This window comes from Vigna unguiculata, chromosome 4 (assembly GCF_004118075.2).
Source record: "Vigna unguiculata cultivar IT97K-499-35 chromosome 4, ASM411807v1, whole genome shotgun sequence".
NCBI classification, from domain to species: Eukaryota; Viridiplantae; Streptophyta; class Magnoliopsida; order Fabales; family Fabaceae; genus Vigna; species Vigna unguiculata.
In genome coordinates this window covers 39130588-39148364 of record NC_040282.1, presented here as the reverse complement: position 1 = coordinate 39148364, position 17777 = coordinate 39130588, and the positions used below count along the sequence as shown (strand labels likewise).

General features: G+C 29.7%; 2 protein-coding genes across 2 annotated transcripts; one reads left to right on the top strand and one right to left on the bottom strand.

The window, feature by feature from the left end:
* Window positions 1-7187: 7187 nt before the first annotated feature.
* LOC114181555 lies at window positions 7188-8015 on the top strand. Its single transcript, XM_028068035.1, has one exon. It carries the CDS (start codon window positions 7442-7444, stop codon window positions 7901-7903), a length of 462 nt encoding a protein of 153 aa, XP_027923836.1. The 5' UTR covers window positions 7188-7441; the 3' UTR covers window positions 7904-8015.
* A 1936-nt stretch (window positions 8016-9951) lies between these two features.
* On the bottom strand, window positions 9952-16635 carry LOC114182138 (AT-hook motif nuclear-localized protein 6). Its single transcript, XM_028068915.1, has 5 exons — window positions 15799-16635; window positions 13401-13468; window positions 12636-12767; window positions 11141-11302; window positions 9952-10650 (listed from the first exon to the last, which is right to left on the bottom strand). Exons 1-5 carry the CDS (start codon window positions 16148-16150, stop codon window positions 10339-10341), a joined length of 1026 nt encoding a protein of 341 aa, XP_027924716.1. The 5' UTR covers window positions 16151-16635; the 3' UTR covers window positions 9952-10338.
* Between the last annotated feature and the right edge of the window lie 1142 nt (window positions 16636-17777).

Below are 17777 nucleotides of genomic sequence, written 5' to 3'. Positions count from 1 at the left end.
AATATTTCCCAAGCCTCTTTTGTTGTCTCAGCTTGCGAAATCTTGTTAAAGATTTGTGAATCTACACATTGGTACAACAAGAACCTTACTTTGCCGTCCAACTTCTGCTGCAGCCTATAATTCTTCTTGTCTTCGTCTGTAGCTTTGCTGCTAAGTTCTCCAAGACCCGTTTCAATTATTTCTGCCACATCTTGGAACTGAAACACAGCCTTCATCTTTATCTTCCAAACATCTTACCATCAAAGATTGGTAAGCCTCCTTGTATGATGCTTCCACTTCCGGCCATCTTGATTCTGAAAACTCCTCAGACTTTTGCACACTTCGTGACACCTTTCACTTTTGAAGATTGTGCTACGTTCCTGGCTGTGCACCACTTCTCTACGATGCTCTTCTTTATACAGACGAACAACTACACAGGCGAACCTATGCTCTTGATACCATATTGAATTCAGAGCTAGCAACGTAAAGTAACAAGGATTTTAACGTAAAGAGAGTAAACACTGTGTATATCTTGAAAGACGTAAAACTTGTTATTCAACGTAAAAGCAAATAGCGTTTTTATACAGAGAGAGTAACTGTTATAACAGAAATAACAGAAACTGAACAAACTGAATATAGTTTTGGTTTTACACCTTACAACATTTACAATATATAAATATACACAAATCGATTTTGTGTATTTGAATTATGTTTATAATTCACTCTTAACTTATATCAATGAAATGGGTTAGAGTGCATATGTTGGAAAGCCAATTTACAATACATAATAACGGTGTTATGTATTTTGATAAACTTAAAGTTAATTTTTTATCCATATAAACTAAAAGTTGTATTTTACTTTTGAATTGTGTGGTGTAAAAGTCATTTTTTATTTTTAGATTATACAATCCAAAAGTTATTTATTTTCATAAAAACTTTAAGATTGTATGATCTTATATAAGCTTTTGGATTACATAATTTACAAATTTAAAAAATAATTGTGCGATCTACAAACTTTTTTTTTTTCATGCAAAGATTGATTTCCATCAAACCTGAAAATGATTTTTGAAGTCAAAAAAAAAAAAAATTGAACTACACATTCTAAAATTTATTTTTAAGATCAAAGTAGGGATTTTTGTATTTATAGGGCGTAAAAGAAAAATATGGGGTGCCTAGATAGCTTTATATTCTAGGTCAATTCAGTTTTTCTTTTTCGCGTTTAAATTGGTTTCTATTTTGTTAAATATGTTCAAATATTTTGAAAATGCTAAAATATTTACGTATACTATAAGAAAACTCAGATAATAAAAAATTTTAGTGACTAAATATTGTAATTACTATAGTGATCATTTTAGATATCAATTTACAAAATAAAAAATTATTTATTACTTAAATAATCAATATTATGAAAAAAATAATAATTGGTCGTTAGATTGATCACTAATTAATTAAAAACTAATTTAAAAACTATTTTTTTAGCCAAAACCTTGTCAATTAATGTTTAGTGACCAAATTATAAACTAATATATTTGATAGTCAAAACCTTAGTATCAAAATTTTAGAGACCAGTTATAATTTTTTTATTCATAATAGTGATTATTTTGGTAACCAATAATTCTTTATTTTGTAAATTACTATCTAAATTGTTCACCATAATAATTAACAATTTTCGGTCATTAAAATTAATTGTTAATGAGTAGGGATGGCAACAGGGCATAGCGGGGACGGGTTTCGCTATCCCATACCCATCCCCGCATAAAAAAATCATCCTCATCCCCATACCCAAACCCAACAGGTATCAAACTTTTGTCTCATCCCCATTCCCACCGGGTAACGGGTATAATCTCGTACTCATACCCGTACCCGTGTTCTAACTACTTCAATATTAATTTTTATAAAAGAAAATAAATTACGGTAAAAAAAAACATAATATTATCAAATATTCAATATTAAGAAGATGATTGTTTCTTCCATATCAAATACTTTGAAATAAATTATAATTGTTTACATTTTATATTAGAATACCAAATAAAATTTCATGAGAACCAAAACATTTATTAAATTTGTAAACTACAACATTGATGAACTTAGTTGATAAAAATAAAAAATATTTCAAAAATATATAAAAGGAAAACAAATATTCAAATTAAAATATATTTTAAATGTTTGTTTACTTCAATTTTTTAAATTCTAATGAATCTCTTTTTTATACACTAATAAAAGTTATAATACATCACTCGATCAAAATGACACAAAGAACAAATAATAAACATAATAATAAATTTTTGACATAGATTTTGTATCTTTTGAACTTCAATATATATTGGATAGTGACAAAAAAATATTCATAGCAATTACATTAAATTTTTATATTGTAGTAAATAAAAGTTATTTATACAATTAAAGTGGAAAAATTTACAGTATGATTAATAATGAGTTATAAAATAACAAATAATTAGATAGAATATATCGCAATATTATTCTACATGATGAAAATAAACAATAAATAAAAATATTAAAAAACTAACAAATGTGTGTTTTAGAAATAATTTGAGATACTATTGAAAGAATTCGCACAAAGGAAATCAAATGTATAATTAAGGTATGATAAGATGAAAAATACCTTAGAGAACTAATTATTAAATTATGTTTGAAGTGGTTAAAATTAAATAGAAATATCATTAAATTACAAATAAACTAGTAATTAAATTGGTCACTAAATCAAGTACCGATTCGATCATTGAATCGGTCACTAATTTAGTCATTGATTCAAACAATAAATCAACTACTACCACCAATAACGAAAAATAGTGAATGATATGGGTTACTGACTAAATCAATCACCATTTCATGTTTTTCATGTAGTGAATTATCATATACTATTCCTAAATATATATATATATATATATATATATATATATATATATATATATATATATATATATATAATTTTAACCACTTCAAACATAATTTAAAGTGAAAAAATTATAGTATGATTAATAATGAGTTATAAAATAAAAGATAATTAGATAGAATATATCGAAATATTATTTTACATGATGAAAATAAAAACAATAAATAAAAATATTCAAAAACTAACAAATGTGTGTTTTAGAAATAATTTGAGAGACTATCGAAAAAAATCACACAAAGAAAATCATCAAATGTATAATTAAGGTATCATAAGACGAAAAATATCTTAGAGAACTAAGAAAATTTTTCAAATATCAATATATATACTCAATGGTTGAAAAATAACGAAAATTATTTTAATGGAACAAAAGAGTTCTTTAAATTAAACAAAAATTAATAATAATAATAATAATAAGTAAAGATTTTTTTTATATTACCTTAAATTGAGAGTATAAACATTCTCATGTGAAAGGAAAATTTATAATAAATAAAAATATTAAAAAATAATAGAAATATTCAAATGTGAGGCATAAATTTTTTTTAATTAACATACATCATTTTAGCATAATTACATAAAGGTTATGATAAGATAAAAAATATATTGGAGATGAGAATGAGTTTGATGACAAACCAAATAATTAAAAGAAAAAAAATAGAAAAAAAATAATATATATATATATATAGGGGTTACTTGATTAATTGTGAATATTTTAATAATTTAAACGAGAATGGAGATATGGCGGGGACGGGTATTATGGCGGGTATATGTACATCCTCATACCCATCCCCATACCCAACTGAAAAAGTCGGGGATTCCCCATACCCATACCCATACCCAGTCAATGTGGGTTCGGACAATACCCACGGGGATGGGTTTATTTACCATCTCGATTAATGAAATATTTTCTTGTAATGATAAATGTATACAAATATATAAAATATATTAAAATTTAAGAAAAAAATATTTTATTTATATATTAACTTTTTTATATATAAAAATTTTTGGGGATCATGACCCTCTTATGTAGGTTCGTCATTGGGTGAAAATTCAAGAAATAAAAAGTGAGGGTGATGTAATGGATGGTGAGATTAACAAATTTAACTAAATTAAAAAATTATTTAAACAAAATACAAACAAACATAATTAAAATAATTCACATAATATGAAAAGATCGGTCATTACACTTTTTCGTCATCAATTTAAATGGCGTTAATAATAAAGCTAAAATTCAACATAACTTAACAAAACAAGATCAAATTCATCATGAAAAAAAAAACAGATTAAACAAATTGAAAAAAAATGGGGACCAAAATACTATTTAAATTAAAAAAAAATTGTTAAATCAATTTTTATATTGAAACTATAAACACATTTATAATTAGTGTTACATTATGAACCAAGTCTTATTTGCAATACATGATCAACATTCCTTTCCTTGACTCAATACAAACATAATCAATGATTACTTTATTCTTTTAACATGTTTTCTTATATGGTATTAATCTTAGTAATAAATTCTTCAATTGTTATCATAGTTGAATGATTTAGAATTAGAGTATATAACTATAAGTCTATATATAAAACTCAATTGTTATGATTAAAATTATATTAGATTCATAACATCTAACACGGAGTAGGACACAAGATTACTCAATTTCCATTAACAATGTTTCTTAACTACGTAGAGTTTAACAACGTAGATGTTTTTCTATGGAACAAACCATCGAAATGCACGAATAATTGTTGGGTGACTAAAATTCATGTAAATAATTATAAGTCAACAACAAAATATTTTAATGAAACCATTGAATTCATAAAAGCCATTATTTTATGTGTCAGAAACAATAAACAAAGATCCAATAAGCAGTAATGAGAAAGCAATAAAAGGAAATTGACTCTTAATCTAATTATTCACTTGAAAGTCAACCAAGGTAGATAAATAATAATTGTTGATGGTTAAGAGCATCAATCATCAACATTATTAATAATTACTTGAATAAAGTTTAATTTTTTATTTGAACAATGTTCAATGTATTTATATATTGTTAACTGAATTTCTTAGTTGTTTTTGTCGAATTATGTATTATATATATATATATATATATATATATATATATATATATATATATATATATATATATAGCATGGTATACGAAAAATTAATTTATTTGAAGAGAGGAAATAATAACAAAATAAGAAGTGAGAATAATAATTTTGGTACGTGCATGCAAAGGGTAATGAATAAATATAATTATTTAATCTACCACTGTATTCTGTCTAGAATTTTAAATTAAATATCATTACATCTTTTTTAAATATTTATCGATGGCTTAGTTGGACCAAACCTATTTGTTTAAATTTGAGCTTCAAAATAAAAGAGAAAAAAGGTCTCTTTACTCTTTAAATTGAAAAGTATTTTTTTACAGAAATGCAATTACGTGTTGAAGAAAGAACTTCAAGAATTTAGATCAATCTGAGAAGAAAATAGAAAAGAATAACTAAGAAGGTAAAATAAATTAAACTTTTAACCACGTACATTTTAATTTAAAAAAAACATTATAAAACTTCTCAAAAGTTATGATGCATGGAGAGAATATTTATTGATATTTCCATTTCTTAATTTTTCATTTTATTGATTTCTTCTCTTATAAAGGTATAATAACAAATTTATCCAAATTTGTCTTAGGCATAGGAGCATGCAAATGCTTAAAAAAAGTATTTTTTTATTATTATTTATTATTAATTTGAATTGGCACGTGTTGAAATTTATTAAGACAGATGATACATGTTACTACTTTAGTTTACATAACTTCATATTTACTTTTAATATATATGCATAATTAATCTTGCTAATTTAGTTTTTAAAAACAAGAATAATCTTACATCTACCTAAATATTCTTGTCATATTATTGCATGTATATTAAAAAAATATTTGTTTTAAACGATTTTCAGAATATAAAATTATGTTTTATTTTTTATTTGAATCCAAATATTGAAAACTATTACCGAGATAAATTGAAGAAAATAAAATGTGGTATAAGCTTAAAAAAATAGTAATTTATAATGAGTATTATAACATTGTAATGAAAATAAGGAAGGCATTATATTTACAAACAAACAAAAAATCCTATTTCCCCGAAATTTTAAGTTTTAACAAAATATTAAACATTGTAAAATGTATTGGTTGTAAAATATTATTGTCAATAATTGTGATTATTAAAGTGATTTTTTTTCTCAAAACAAACCTATTTAAAAAAAGTATTCAAATAAATTAATCTATTTTAATTCTCAAACTATATTCATTTAAAATGAGATTTTGGAAATGAATTGGTTTCCCTTATATTTTTTTTTTCAATTTTAAAGAAAAAAAAAGCAAATTAAAATTTGACTTTCTAAACCGACTTTTAGACATAAAAGTAGATATATTAATAATTTAATTTTCAAACAGTCGAATTCTCAATATATCGATCTCATGTTAGAAAACCGATCAAAATTTACATATTTTTTAAATTTAGAAAAAAAAAGGAAAAAAAGGGTTAGTTTAAAAATTAAAATGGTATATTGTCAGAAAAAAAAAATTACCATGGTTGCTGAAAATATACAACAAGATGAAAATGTTAAAACCATTTAATTATAAAACTTTGAATGATAACGTTGTGATGAATTAAAATAAGGGAATGAAGCAGATATATTAAATTAAACTTTGAACATAAATTTCGCTCTCAGAAATTTTAGGTGACGTTCTTTCGGTCACAGGCACAGAAATATCCGATGAGGGACAAAGCTATGAACATCATAGGTGACATTTTCAAGGCTAATAAAACAACTCATTTTTCTAACATTCAACAGTGTTTTGCTCAGAGTTAGGTCCCTGGTCATTTTCACCAAGTCACAGTAAAAAATCCCAAGATCTTCAAAACAGCACAACAAAATCTTAACCCATTTCTTTAGTTTTCTTAATTGCCATGGTTACAAAATCAACAAACCTAGAAACAAGAAAGGGTAGAAACATGACAGAGAGACCAAAAACGTAAGAGTTTTTGGTTGGTGATGTCGATTTATGACATAGGGCTGTGCCTATGTCTGGCTGAGAAAGCTCCATGTGATGCTCTTTGCATAGTACAAAAGACTTTTGATTAATCAATGAAATAAAAAACGCCCCACACACAGTTGGAAGAACCTTTCACACACACATTATTAATACACGAATCAATCAATTATTATACAAACTGTGTATTATATTGCCATATTCTATATTCTATAGCTTTCACATATATACATACACAAATGTGTGTATACTATATTGTATTGTTTCATTCTGATGATAGCTTTCACACCAAACTCCTTAAAATTTGCTACAAAAAAAAGGGTTCTTTCCACGTTTGCATCTATCCCAATAGGGCTTTAAATAGACCCTTAAAGTCTTCATTCAAAACATTGCATGTAGAGTTAGCTGTTGCTGATAATCTTGTTTTTTTTGTTCACCCTCTCTCACTCACTCTGTGGTGCCCTTTTCTGTGTTTGTGTCCTAATTGTTGTTCCAAGCCATGATGTTTGGTTCTGTGTTGGAGTTCATCACTCAAGCTGCTTCCAGCTCAGCATTCATCTTCTGCTTCTGCAATTTGATCATAGTCATAATTCTGGTGGACTTGAAGCCTAGCCTCAGCATTCATCAACAAAGTGAAATTCATCTTTTGAAGGGTGCAAATGATCAGAAAAAAGGAGCTAATAATAACTCTAAGCCAGTGGTGGAGAAAGATACAACACCAATGCCACAAGCAGTGGAAGTGGAAGAAGTGTCACATGATCATGAAGCAGGAACAGTTGAGAACATTGAAATTGAAGGCAATGATGATTGCAGCAATGAAGATGAAGAAAAAGTGGAACAGGAAAAGGATGATGACAGAATAAGTGAAAAAGATGACAGCAATGATGAACTGAGGAAAAGAGTGGAAGAATTCATTCAGAAAGTTAACAAAGGGTGGAAGGAAGAGTTGTTGAGCACATAACTTCTGAGTTAAGCCTTAACATTGGGTTATTGCTAGAAACTTTTGAGTCTTGTGGTGAATTTTGTTGTGTTGTATGTATCATTCAAGAAAATAACATAGAAATAGTTGTTTATATGTGCATACACAAACAAATCCCTCTTGCTTTTGTGCTTTGGAGGCACTTGTTCCAACATGAAAACCATGGTATGTTAAACCAGAAAATGAATGAAAGTTAAAGATAAGAAATTCCAATGCAGAACTTTATTCTAATTGCTCTGGATAAGGGGAAAAAGTGATGTGCACAAAGATCATGCTTGGAAGCAGCATATGTAGGGAATCCTTCTTTTTTTTCTTTTCTTTTCTTGTAAAGAAACATTTTCTGGGAATTTCTTTATTGCTATATATTCCTTTTCTTTTTACTATGCACTAGCCACTAGCCAACAAGTTACTTCTATTTTTCTTTATGGTAATTGGGATGAAGCATTGCAGAAAGGTTCATCCTAAAGCTCAAGAAATGGAGCCAAATTCTTGGTATGTAAAAATCATGGCTTCTGAGAAATTCATGATATATTGTTCTTGTTAAAATAGGCTACAAAAAAGTTGATATTTTTAGTTTTTTTTTTTTTGCACTTTATGCCAGTTTAATTGAAATGATTCTTGCACTTTATTTTCTCACTGCATGTAGTCACAGCACTTCATGCAGGAATCGGTTAGTGCTGTGTAAGATCCACACATGGAAGAGTTTCTGATATAGTAATTGAATCAGTCCTTTGATAAAAATGAAGAAGTTAAAGTATATTTATTTCTGAAAAGTTATATGCAAATATATTTTTCTTAAATTCACAGAACAAAAATTCTTGAACTTTATTTGTTGCTTGTTAATTATGTCTTTTATTGATAAAGTTAAGGCTTAAAACAAAAGACCATTTAAGTCTAAAAGGTAACTTATTTAATAAACGTAAATAATATAATATAATAGGATATAGTTGTTGGGCTAATTTGTTTTTATAGTATTGGAATTATTTTTGTTTTATTTAAGTATTTAGATATGTTAGTTTATGTAAAAACTTCAGTCTGTTAACCTATATTAAAAATAGGTTTATTACACTATTTTTTAACACAATAACGTTTTGAATAAGCTCTAAAGCCACTCAACAATTCTAGAAGTTTAGATCTAAAAAATATATTTATGTTTGATTTTGGTCTTATGTTTGACAATAGGTCAATCCTATTTAATTTTTAATACTTCTACATCTTTTTTCTCTAATTTGCTCGTTTAGTACAAAATGATTAATAAATGTACATTTTTTTCATGGTAATAATGGTTTACATGGCCATTGGGTGAAGGAAAACAATGAAGACACATCTTCAGCATTGTAATATTTTAATTTGGTTGACACCTTTCTCACTAATTTTTTTCATTTATCAATTTTAAAAGATATCATATAAATTAAAAAAACCATTATTTTAAAGCATTGCAAGGAAGCTAATTTTTTAATATGCATTTCATGATTATTTATTATACGAGAATAAAACACTTAAACTAAATAAACAACTAAAGTACATAGATTCTAGAAATAGTCGTTCCTTTTCTTGTCTTTAACACTAGAAACTAGTGATACCAATTACATAAAATTGCTCAACCACCACACAATTCTAGCATAACTAACTCTGCTTTTGTAGAATTGAACTAATCTTAAAATTCACTTCTTAATACTCTTATGCAATTACCATGCATTCACCTCTCCCCAACCTCTTCCACTCTCTCTGCTTTCCCTTTCTTCAGAAAAATTGGTGGTAGTTTGTGTTGGAATTATGGTTGTGGTTGCACATAAAGCACTAGTTATGTGGTTGTTGGTAACTAAATTAGAAAGAAACAAAGGCTAAGGCCAAAGGGACCAAACTAAAATTCAACCACTCCTCAAACAACATTGTTTTTGTCTCTCCTTTTGTTGTATACACATGTCACTTAAAAACCACATTTTGTCCATTAAAGGGGACCCTTTCACCAGAAGTAATGTAGAAGAGCTGAAGGAGAAGACAAGAAAAGGTAAAACAAAGAGAAAACATTGAAGTAAATGCTAAAATGTAATTTCCTCCTTCACAACAAATAATATCGTTAGATTACAGTTTAGAAAGCACCCACATGCACTCATTTCAAACAATGTAATGAAATCTAATAAGAACGTGGCACAAAATATATCCTACATCTATCTGCTAAAACTATGAGTAAAACAATATTAGTTATGCGTCATGAGAACAGAACCATGAAAGCCTAACAAACAGATTTTCTAACACTAAAGTGAAGAATTTCACAAGTCAAAACCAACCTTGATTCCTCATCCCACACTAAGACTTTTGTGGAGTTAAATTGTCAGCACGAGTCAAGCACGAGTAAGTCTATATGGGATTTGATTTGACTGTTGAGAACACCAAATACTTGGAAAGGAACATGTTCAGCTAGCAACTTCAGCATCTGCATAGCTTGTGTTAGGCTCTTCTTCTTCTTCATCTTCTTCTTCTTCAGGGAAAGGAGCCTCATCATCAGAAGGTTGTCCATTGCCAAAGATGCTGTCCATTTGAAAAGCTGCTGGTGTCAAGATTGGCTTTACTCCACCAAGACCAATTCTTATATCTTCTGCAGAAGTAGTGCTCACATGAATAGGGCTGGCATGTATAGGTGCAGCAGTCATTGGAACATGCTCCACCCTCGGCTTCTTCGGTTTCTGCTCTAGCTGGTGACCAGGAACAAAACTAGCCACAACAACCTGATGCAGAAGATGGCATAAGAACTTCTGAGGAAACTGTATCTCATACATGTAGTTTAGTTCTTTCATTGCATCATTTTTCTTTCAAGATAGCATAAAGAAAGTCCATCATAACTCTTTGTTGGGTCTAGCCTACAATGTTTATGATGAGAGTGATTTGGACTGATATAGTCCATTTTTTAAGTTTCATTTCTATATACTTTGAACAAATAAAAAGTCACTGCTGTGTTTAAGGTCATAAAAATCAACAAATTTATCATATTTGACAATCTGTGATTAGATAAGATTAGATGACAATGTAAAAACTTCTTATTGTGTCATGCATAGTCTTATTTCATAAAGGTTATTATTGTCATGCATAGTCTTATCTATCTTCTGTTTACTCTTATTTCATATTTAATAAAGGTTAAGAAAACCTTAGTAAGCAAATTTATAAGGTTATTTCTTCATCTTTTTTAAACTCTCAAATATCATCTTCAGCAGAAATTACCTGCACAGGACCGGCAGCTACCAGCAAACCGGCGAGTCCACCCCCCATTACTCGACCGTCTGGACCGGCCAATGAGATGCTCATTCCACCAGATCTGCTCTTTGTAAACCCATTCTCAGTTGGCATATATGAACCAGTCAAGGAAAGAATTTCAAAGCGCCCCTAGAAGCACCAAATATGTTCCAGCAAATTATTAAGTATTTCTCCAGTACTTAACCAAGTACAACATAAAGAAAGAAACAGTAGAAACACATTTTTTGACATTCTCTTTCAAACAATGTGACCTGGATTAAAGCTCATGCTAGACTCCACTTGGGTACACAATCATTAGTGGAATCAATTTGGGATTTTTAGTCGGTGTAAAAGAGTGTTAATAGCATTTCTCAATAGATAATAGTGTATCAAAGACAAGTTAAGCTGAATTACAACAAGAAAATGAACACTTGATAGCCAGATCAAATTTCAGATTCCATAAATGAAATGAGTTTTATCTGTGAAAAAAAAGTCTGTTTCGACAAGCGTCTTCACAAGTACTTCTAAGAGAGAAAATAAAAAGAAAAAATGAAATGAGTTTTCTATAAGCTAAAATTAGTTAATGCACAAATTAAAAAATAAAAATGTATAGATATTATATGAAAGAACTTTCAGTTTGCATAAATTATTTTATGCATAAACTTTGTTTTCTCTCTCATCTCTTTTATTGCTTTGCTCGTAACAATTTTAACTTGTGGAGAAGCTAATTTCATTTTTTTTCCCTCATGTTTCTCCCTTAGAAATGCTTGTGAAAAAGTTTGTCCCAATAGGTCCAAAATAATTATTCTTCCAACGAAATTTTGCATGCAGGAAGACGTGAATTGTCATAAAGAACAGAACAAGTTATAAGACAAATTTATATTATGTCAAAACAAGGGCAATCATGGAAAGTGTGTAAAACTAAGCAGCATTGACTTGTAGAGTTCAAATGCGAAAGATGCTGTATACTATTAAAGAAGAACAATGGGGTGATTTTTATTGTCAGTATTCAACCAAAAATTACAAATATAAGAAACAAAACAAGCATGCTTAGATCTAGAATTTGTGGATAAGAAGCAACATTTTACCAATTCTTCTACGTGTCTGAATCAAAGGCTTAATGCATAATAATCAACTAAAGTATCATCTATTAACTGACAACATATTAGAGAACTAACAACATTTGCTGATACAAATATTGCAAGAAACCAAATCATACAGAGCCAAATATTAGGATGGATTCTTAGTCAATTGCCAAAATCAAATTTAACAAAACTTCAAAATAATGATCCTCCTATGCCATTATTATCAACAGTTAGAATTTGATGCATGATGCATTTAAACTGACATTGGATATTTCAACTTAAAACTCTTTAGACATGTGGTAGCGTATGACTCAAGAATATTAGAGTATTATATATTAGGCAACCAACCTAATGTTACATATACAATAGCTGATAGAGAAAGTTAGCACTGAACTAACCTCATATGTTAAAGTACCACCAGAAGAAGTTGGTTGGCGTAGTGTAACATTTGAAATTGTGCCGTTTGCAGACAGAATGCAAATCGCTTGACATCCTTGTTGAGAGAAGGACATAATCTTCATAGTAACATCCTGAAACAGGGCACAGGAACTCACAAATACATTCACAAAAAACGCTTACTTTCTTCTATTCTCCTCCTCCAAACTAATTTTCTAACAAACGGATTTCAAAAAGGCTGATTTCATATTTTCTTCAGCTTTTCTAAGAACCACTAATTCTTAGGTTAGTACCCATGGTAGCATAGTAATCACAACCTTCAGTTGGTAAAGCAAGCATTAACTTGAATCCTTGTTAACATATTGTTCATACCCAGCTCAACTCTAGTTACACCATCTTGGAACACTCAACCCTTGTTTCAAATAAGTTTCTACAACCAAAATTTTAAGTAACCAAGCAGTAACATGGTTAATTATTATTTATTGTTTCACATAATATTAATAGGATATCCTACCCATACACGCATAATCAAACAAATATCTTTATGTATTTAGTTATATACACTGATATCATTTTATTAAAGCATTGAAGAGAGTGAAACTGCACCAAATGAAGAAAGTAAAATATTACATGGTAAAAGGAAATAAGAATTTTAAGTGGTAAGAGGTGCTACAACATTTACAAGAAAATTATGGAATTTCAACAAACAGACAAATATAATATGATTATTTTCAAAAGAATAGCTTTAGAGGAAATGAACTGATTACCTCGCCAGCATTTACTACAAGGATGTGAGGTGTGAAATTGGCACCAACTGAGTATGCAATTTGATCACCTATAAAATAAATATGTAGGAAGATTAATTGGTAGACAAAAGAGAATGTATAGTTCAATGTGGAAGCTACTGTTCACACAAAAAATCCACTTTGATTTCATTATGTAAAAGCAAACAATAGAATAAAAAAGGGTCAGAGATAGTTCATTAGATCCACTTTCAATCTGACATATATGTCCAGGGAAATAAGCTCTATTGACCAATAGATAGTTTTCAAAGGAATACAACAATGAAAGAGGTTTTAACATTATAAGTTGCATTCCTCTGAATAATACCCTAAATTGCATGTGTTTGTGACATGATCAATTATAAAGTAGAAAAAGTCTAAAAATTCATGCAATTTAAAAACTAATTGACATTTCATAGCACCACTTTGTTTTTATGGACAATGTGCTACTTACAATATATGTATATATCTATCAATATTACAAATGTCCAAGAACACATTTGATCTAGCTTTTGAGAAGCCAAAGAACATAGCTTACCAAACATTGTCTAACCAAATCCAATTCTCTTGTGACATGTTCCTCAAAATGGCAGATATCAGAATCCACCCCTAATTTAATCATGTCTTTCAAGCCGCACCTTGCTTTTTACCACATCATTTCAAACAAACATAAATCATGGATCAATTAAGCCCTCTCGGGTACTTGCTTAAGAATGAGAAAGAGGAAACGTCCAGTCGAAATATGGCTTTCAAATTAAGTTCCGAATTAGTGGATGCTGCCAAAGGTAGTGGCGATGCCATACGCAAAAAGGAAGAGACTCATAGAATGGCAGAGGCAAATAGAGCTTTTGCACATTTTCGTTAAGGATAAAAAAAAAAAGGGTCAAAAGAAAATTCCATTTTGGACGCCCTCAAGATATGTTTTCAGATACTGCTATACAATTACAGCGATCCTGCCGTCACCACAGAATGAAAGGGGCGATCTCATAGTTCTTGGTCTGTGTCCAATAAAATGGACGAATTATAAATCTCCAAAATTATAGATAGAAATATCAAGAGGTTCCAAAAGCTAAAAATTAACATGATATGCAATATCATCATAATAAAATCACATTATTCACAACTAGATTGATAAAAGTTTCTTTTGCCAAAAATATTTAATAATTACTAGTGTTGTTTACAAAATTTCACACTTGGTTCAGTTGATCCTGTATATAATCAAGATTAACTGTCCTCAATTCTTGATTACTTTTTGTTTATCAGATAACTGAATGTTTCCCATCATGCCCATTATAAGCTGGAGATCATAATCATAAGAATTACCGGAACCTAATTTCATGAGCATAACCACCATTTATATACTTTTTCGCTAAAATTGTCAAAAAAAAATTATCTATTTCATTTTACACACCATATTCTAAACCTCATCTATACCATGACATGGTAGAGGTAAAACAGTAGGCAGAGTATCAAATACATTGTTCGCCTGATTCAAACATATCATTACACTAGATTTATCAGCGTTTTCCATTAATCATTAACCAAATGCACAATGTAGTGAAACAGCTATGCTATGCTTCATCCATTCCAAAACTTCCTCCAGAACATTAAGAGGCCCAGAGCTAAATCTATAAAAATGTTCTGAACCTGGAATATCTTCAGATATAAATGTTAATGTAGCATATGCATGGACTGCATGATTTGTGGAACCGTATCCTATAAAATTGAGACTTACTATATTTGAATTATAACCATCAATTTATCCAGCCACTAACAACATGTTGATTGGAATAATTAATCTTAAAATGTGCTACAAAATTTTCCAGCCTACTGTCCTATATCCACTGCCATTTTTTCAAAGATGCAACTTCAAGAATCATCTATCATATTATTAAACTTTAGGTTCCTATTTTGCAACATGTCATGGTCCAAAGTCCAAATCGATAGTATATAGGCTATAGACCATTGCAAGCCTTGTCAAATCAGCTAAGTAAAGAAAAAAGAAGGATCATATGCTGCCTTTGCTGAAAACTGACTTCACTTCACTTTGACCACAAAATATCCCCTCCCACCACCACACATCTTCATTTCCAGATCTAAAGGGAATCTAATACAAGGGTCCACTTGTACCACCATATACAAAATCCACTTCAAAGACATTAATAAAATTCATGAAACAAAAACAAACATTGAAAACCAAACTTAAATCAACTACAAGTCAAAAATATAAATCCATTTTACATAGTAAATAACAACCCTGCTAAATATGAAAGGGGAAAATAAGAATATACTGCTAATGCAACAGTAAAACATAAAAACAAAGCAGTAACTATTATAAGATTAAACTCTAAAAATGTAAGAATCAATGAGCAATCTTTTTTACCTTGTCCTGCACCTTGACCTTCAACTTCATAAAACTTAAAAGACTTTTTGATTGATTCAACTGGCTTTCCTCTGCCCCTTTTCCAGGCTGAGAAGTCTCCGGTCAATGGAATCGACGATGATATCGGCATCGGCGACAGCGCCACATTGCCGTCCGGTCCATATTTCCTAGGCCGGCCCCTCTTCTTCTTCCCCTCTGTACTACCGGAAGTAATCACCGGAGAACTCACCGGTGCCGGCGAATCCCCCGTGGGCCCAGAAAACTGCACGGAGCCTAGTGCCACGTGGAAGCTCTGGGGGGGCTCGACAACCTTAACAGCCTGCCCAGAACTAAAAATCTCTTTTTCCTCCATTTTTTTTTCGAATCAAAGAAAAACAAAGACACCCCAAAACCTTAAAACACGCTTAAACCCTTCCCATTGAAGATTCAAGGAATTACCAATTCAAAAAAAAAAAGGAAAAATGATTTTTTTCAACTCGAAGAAGACAAATGTACTTGAATGCAGAACTAACGTACCCAAAAACAGTACACTGACGTTTGAGCACAGAAAAAGTTGCAACCGCTCATAAAAACTTCAAAAATAGAAACTTTTGTCTGAAATGACGAAACCCAGAAGCATAATTTTGAACGGTTGGGGTTGAACTCCGAGAAAGACGCGATACTGTGGCTCAAATCTCCACCATTGCAGAGAGCGGTAAAAGCTTCAAAAAATTGCAAATTTTTTGAAAAATAAATTCTACAATTACAGAGAAAATAACAATTGGGGTTCACAAATTCGCCGGAGTGATGTCTGAAATTAGGGTTTTGCAGGAAAAGGAGGAGTAAATAAATAAAGTTGAAAATGGGAAAATATAATAAAATGTAAAATGATAAAGTAATAAAGTAATTAAATAACACGGAATTTAATTAATAATTAATATTTTAATTGCAAAATTCAAAGTATGAATTTTGGTTAAGAAATTGGTTCACGTCCGTCTTGGAAATTTAATAAAGGTGATTTAATAAATGACTGTGAATACAGATACTTATCAATTTGAATGCATAAAAAAATAGTTGATGTTTATGGAAAAAAAAAACTTTTAATAAAAAATTGCAAATTATTTATTTACTGCTTTTTTAAAACAAAAGAAAAAAAAAATATTAGAAGCTGTAAAGCAAAGGCTGGATGGAGCCATTCCATTGCTCCAACTACTGACAAGTTCTTTGTCTTTTAAGTTAAAATAAAGTTGACCAAGACACATAAACAGATGTTTTTTCAAGCCAATAGAAAAATGAATTGAAATACTCCATTTGTTTGGTGAATCTACTCTAAGATGCCACTGGAACGCATACACTGCTCTTCTCCCTTTTCTTGCATTATTCTTTTACCTTCTGTTCTCTCTTTCTTCTCTTTCACAGCTTGAGTTGACTAAAAGGGCCATTTCTTAAAACCTTTTCTTCTTAGAGAAGAAAAAGGACACAAATTTAAACAAAAAAACACTTGTAGACAGAAGAGGCTACCAAATACTAATACTATGGTCCTGCATCTACAATTCTGATATAAATATAGGGTATCCATAAACAGATATTATATCTAGGCCTGGATACTGTGCTATTTTCTGTGTAGCAGCAACTTCCCAAACATAGAAGATCTATTTAATGAACATTAAGGAAAGGGAACCAGTCCTAATAGGGTAATGTTTCACAACTAAATTGTGTTTTAAAAAGTAAACTACTTTACTTATTGGTATTAATTATTTTTGGTTTTGTGCTAGGTGTTGACTCCACACGATAAGCTGTAGACAGTTGTCAGCACTCGAAGTCACATAGCATATATAGAATTTTCTCTTATGCTAATTAAAAAAGTTGACTTTCTCAGGTTTCGTGATTAAGGTGAATGAGATCTCCCACACGTATCTCAGATTTTGTAGTTACTCTTCATTTAACTTTTTGTTCTTTATTTAAAGTGGGTGTCATCAAATCAGCAAGAAGAGTACATC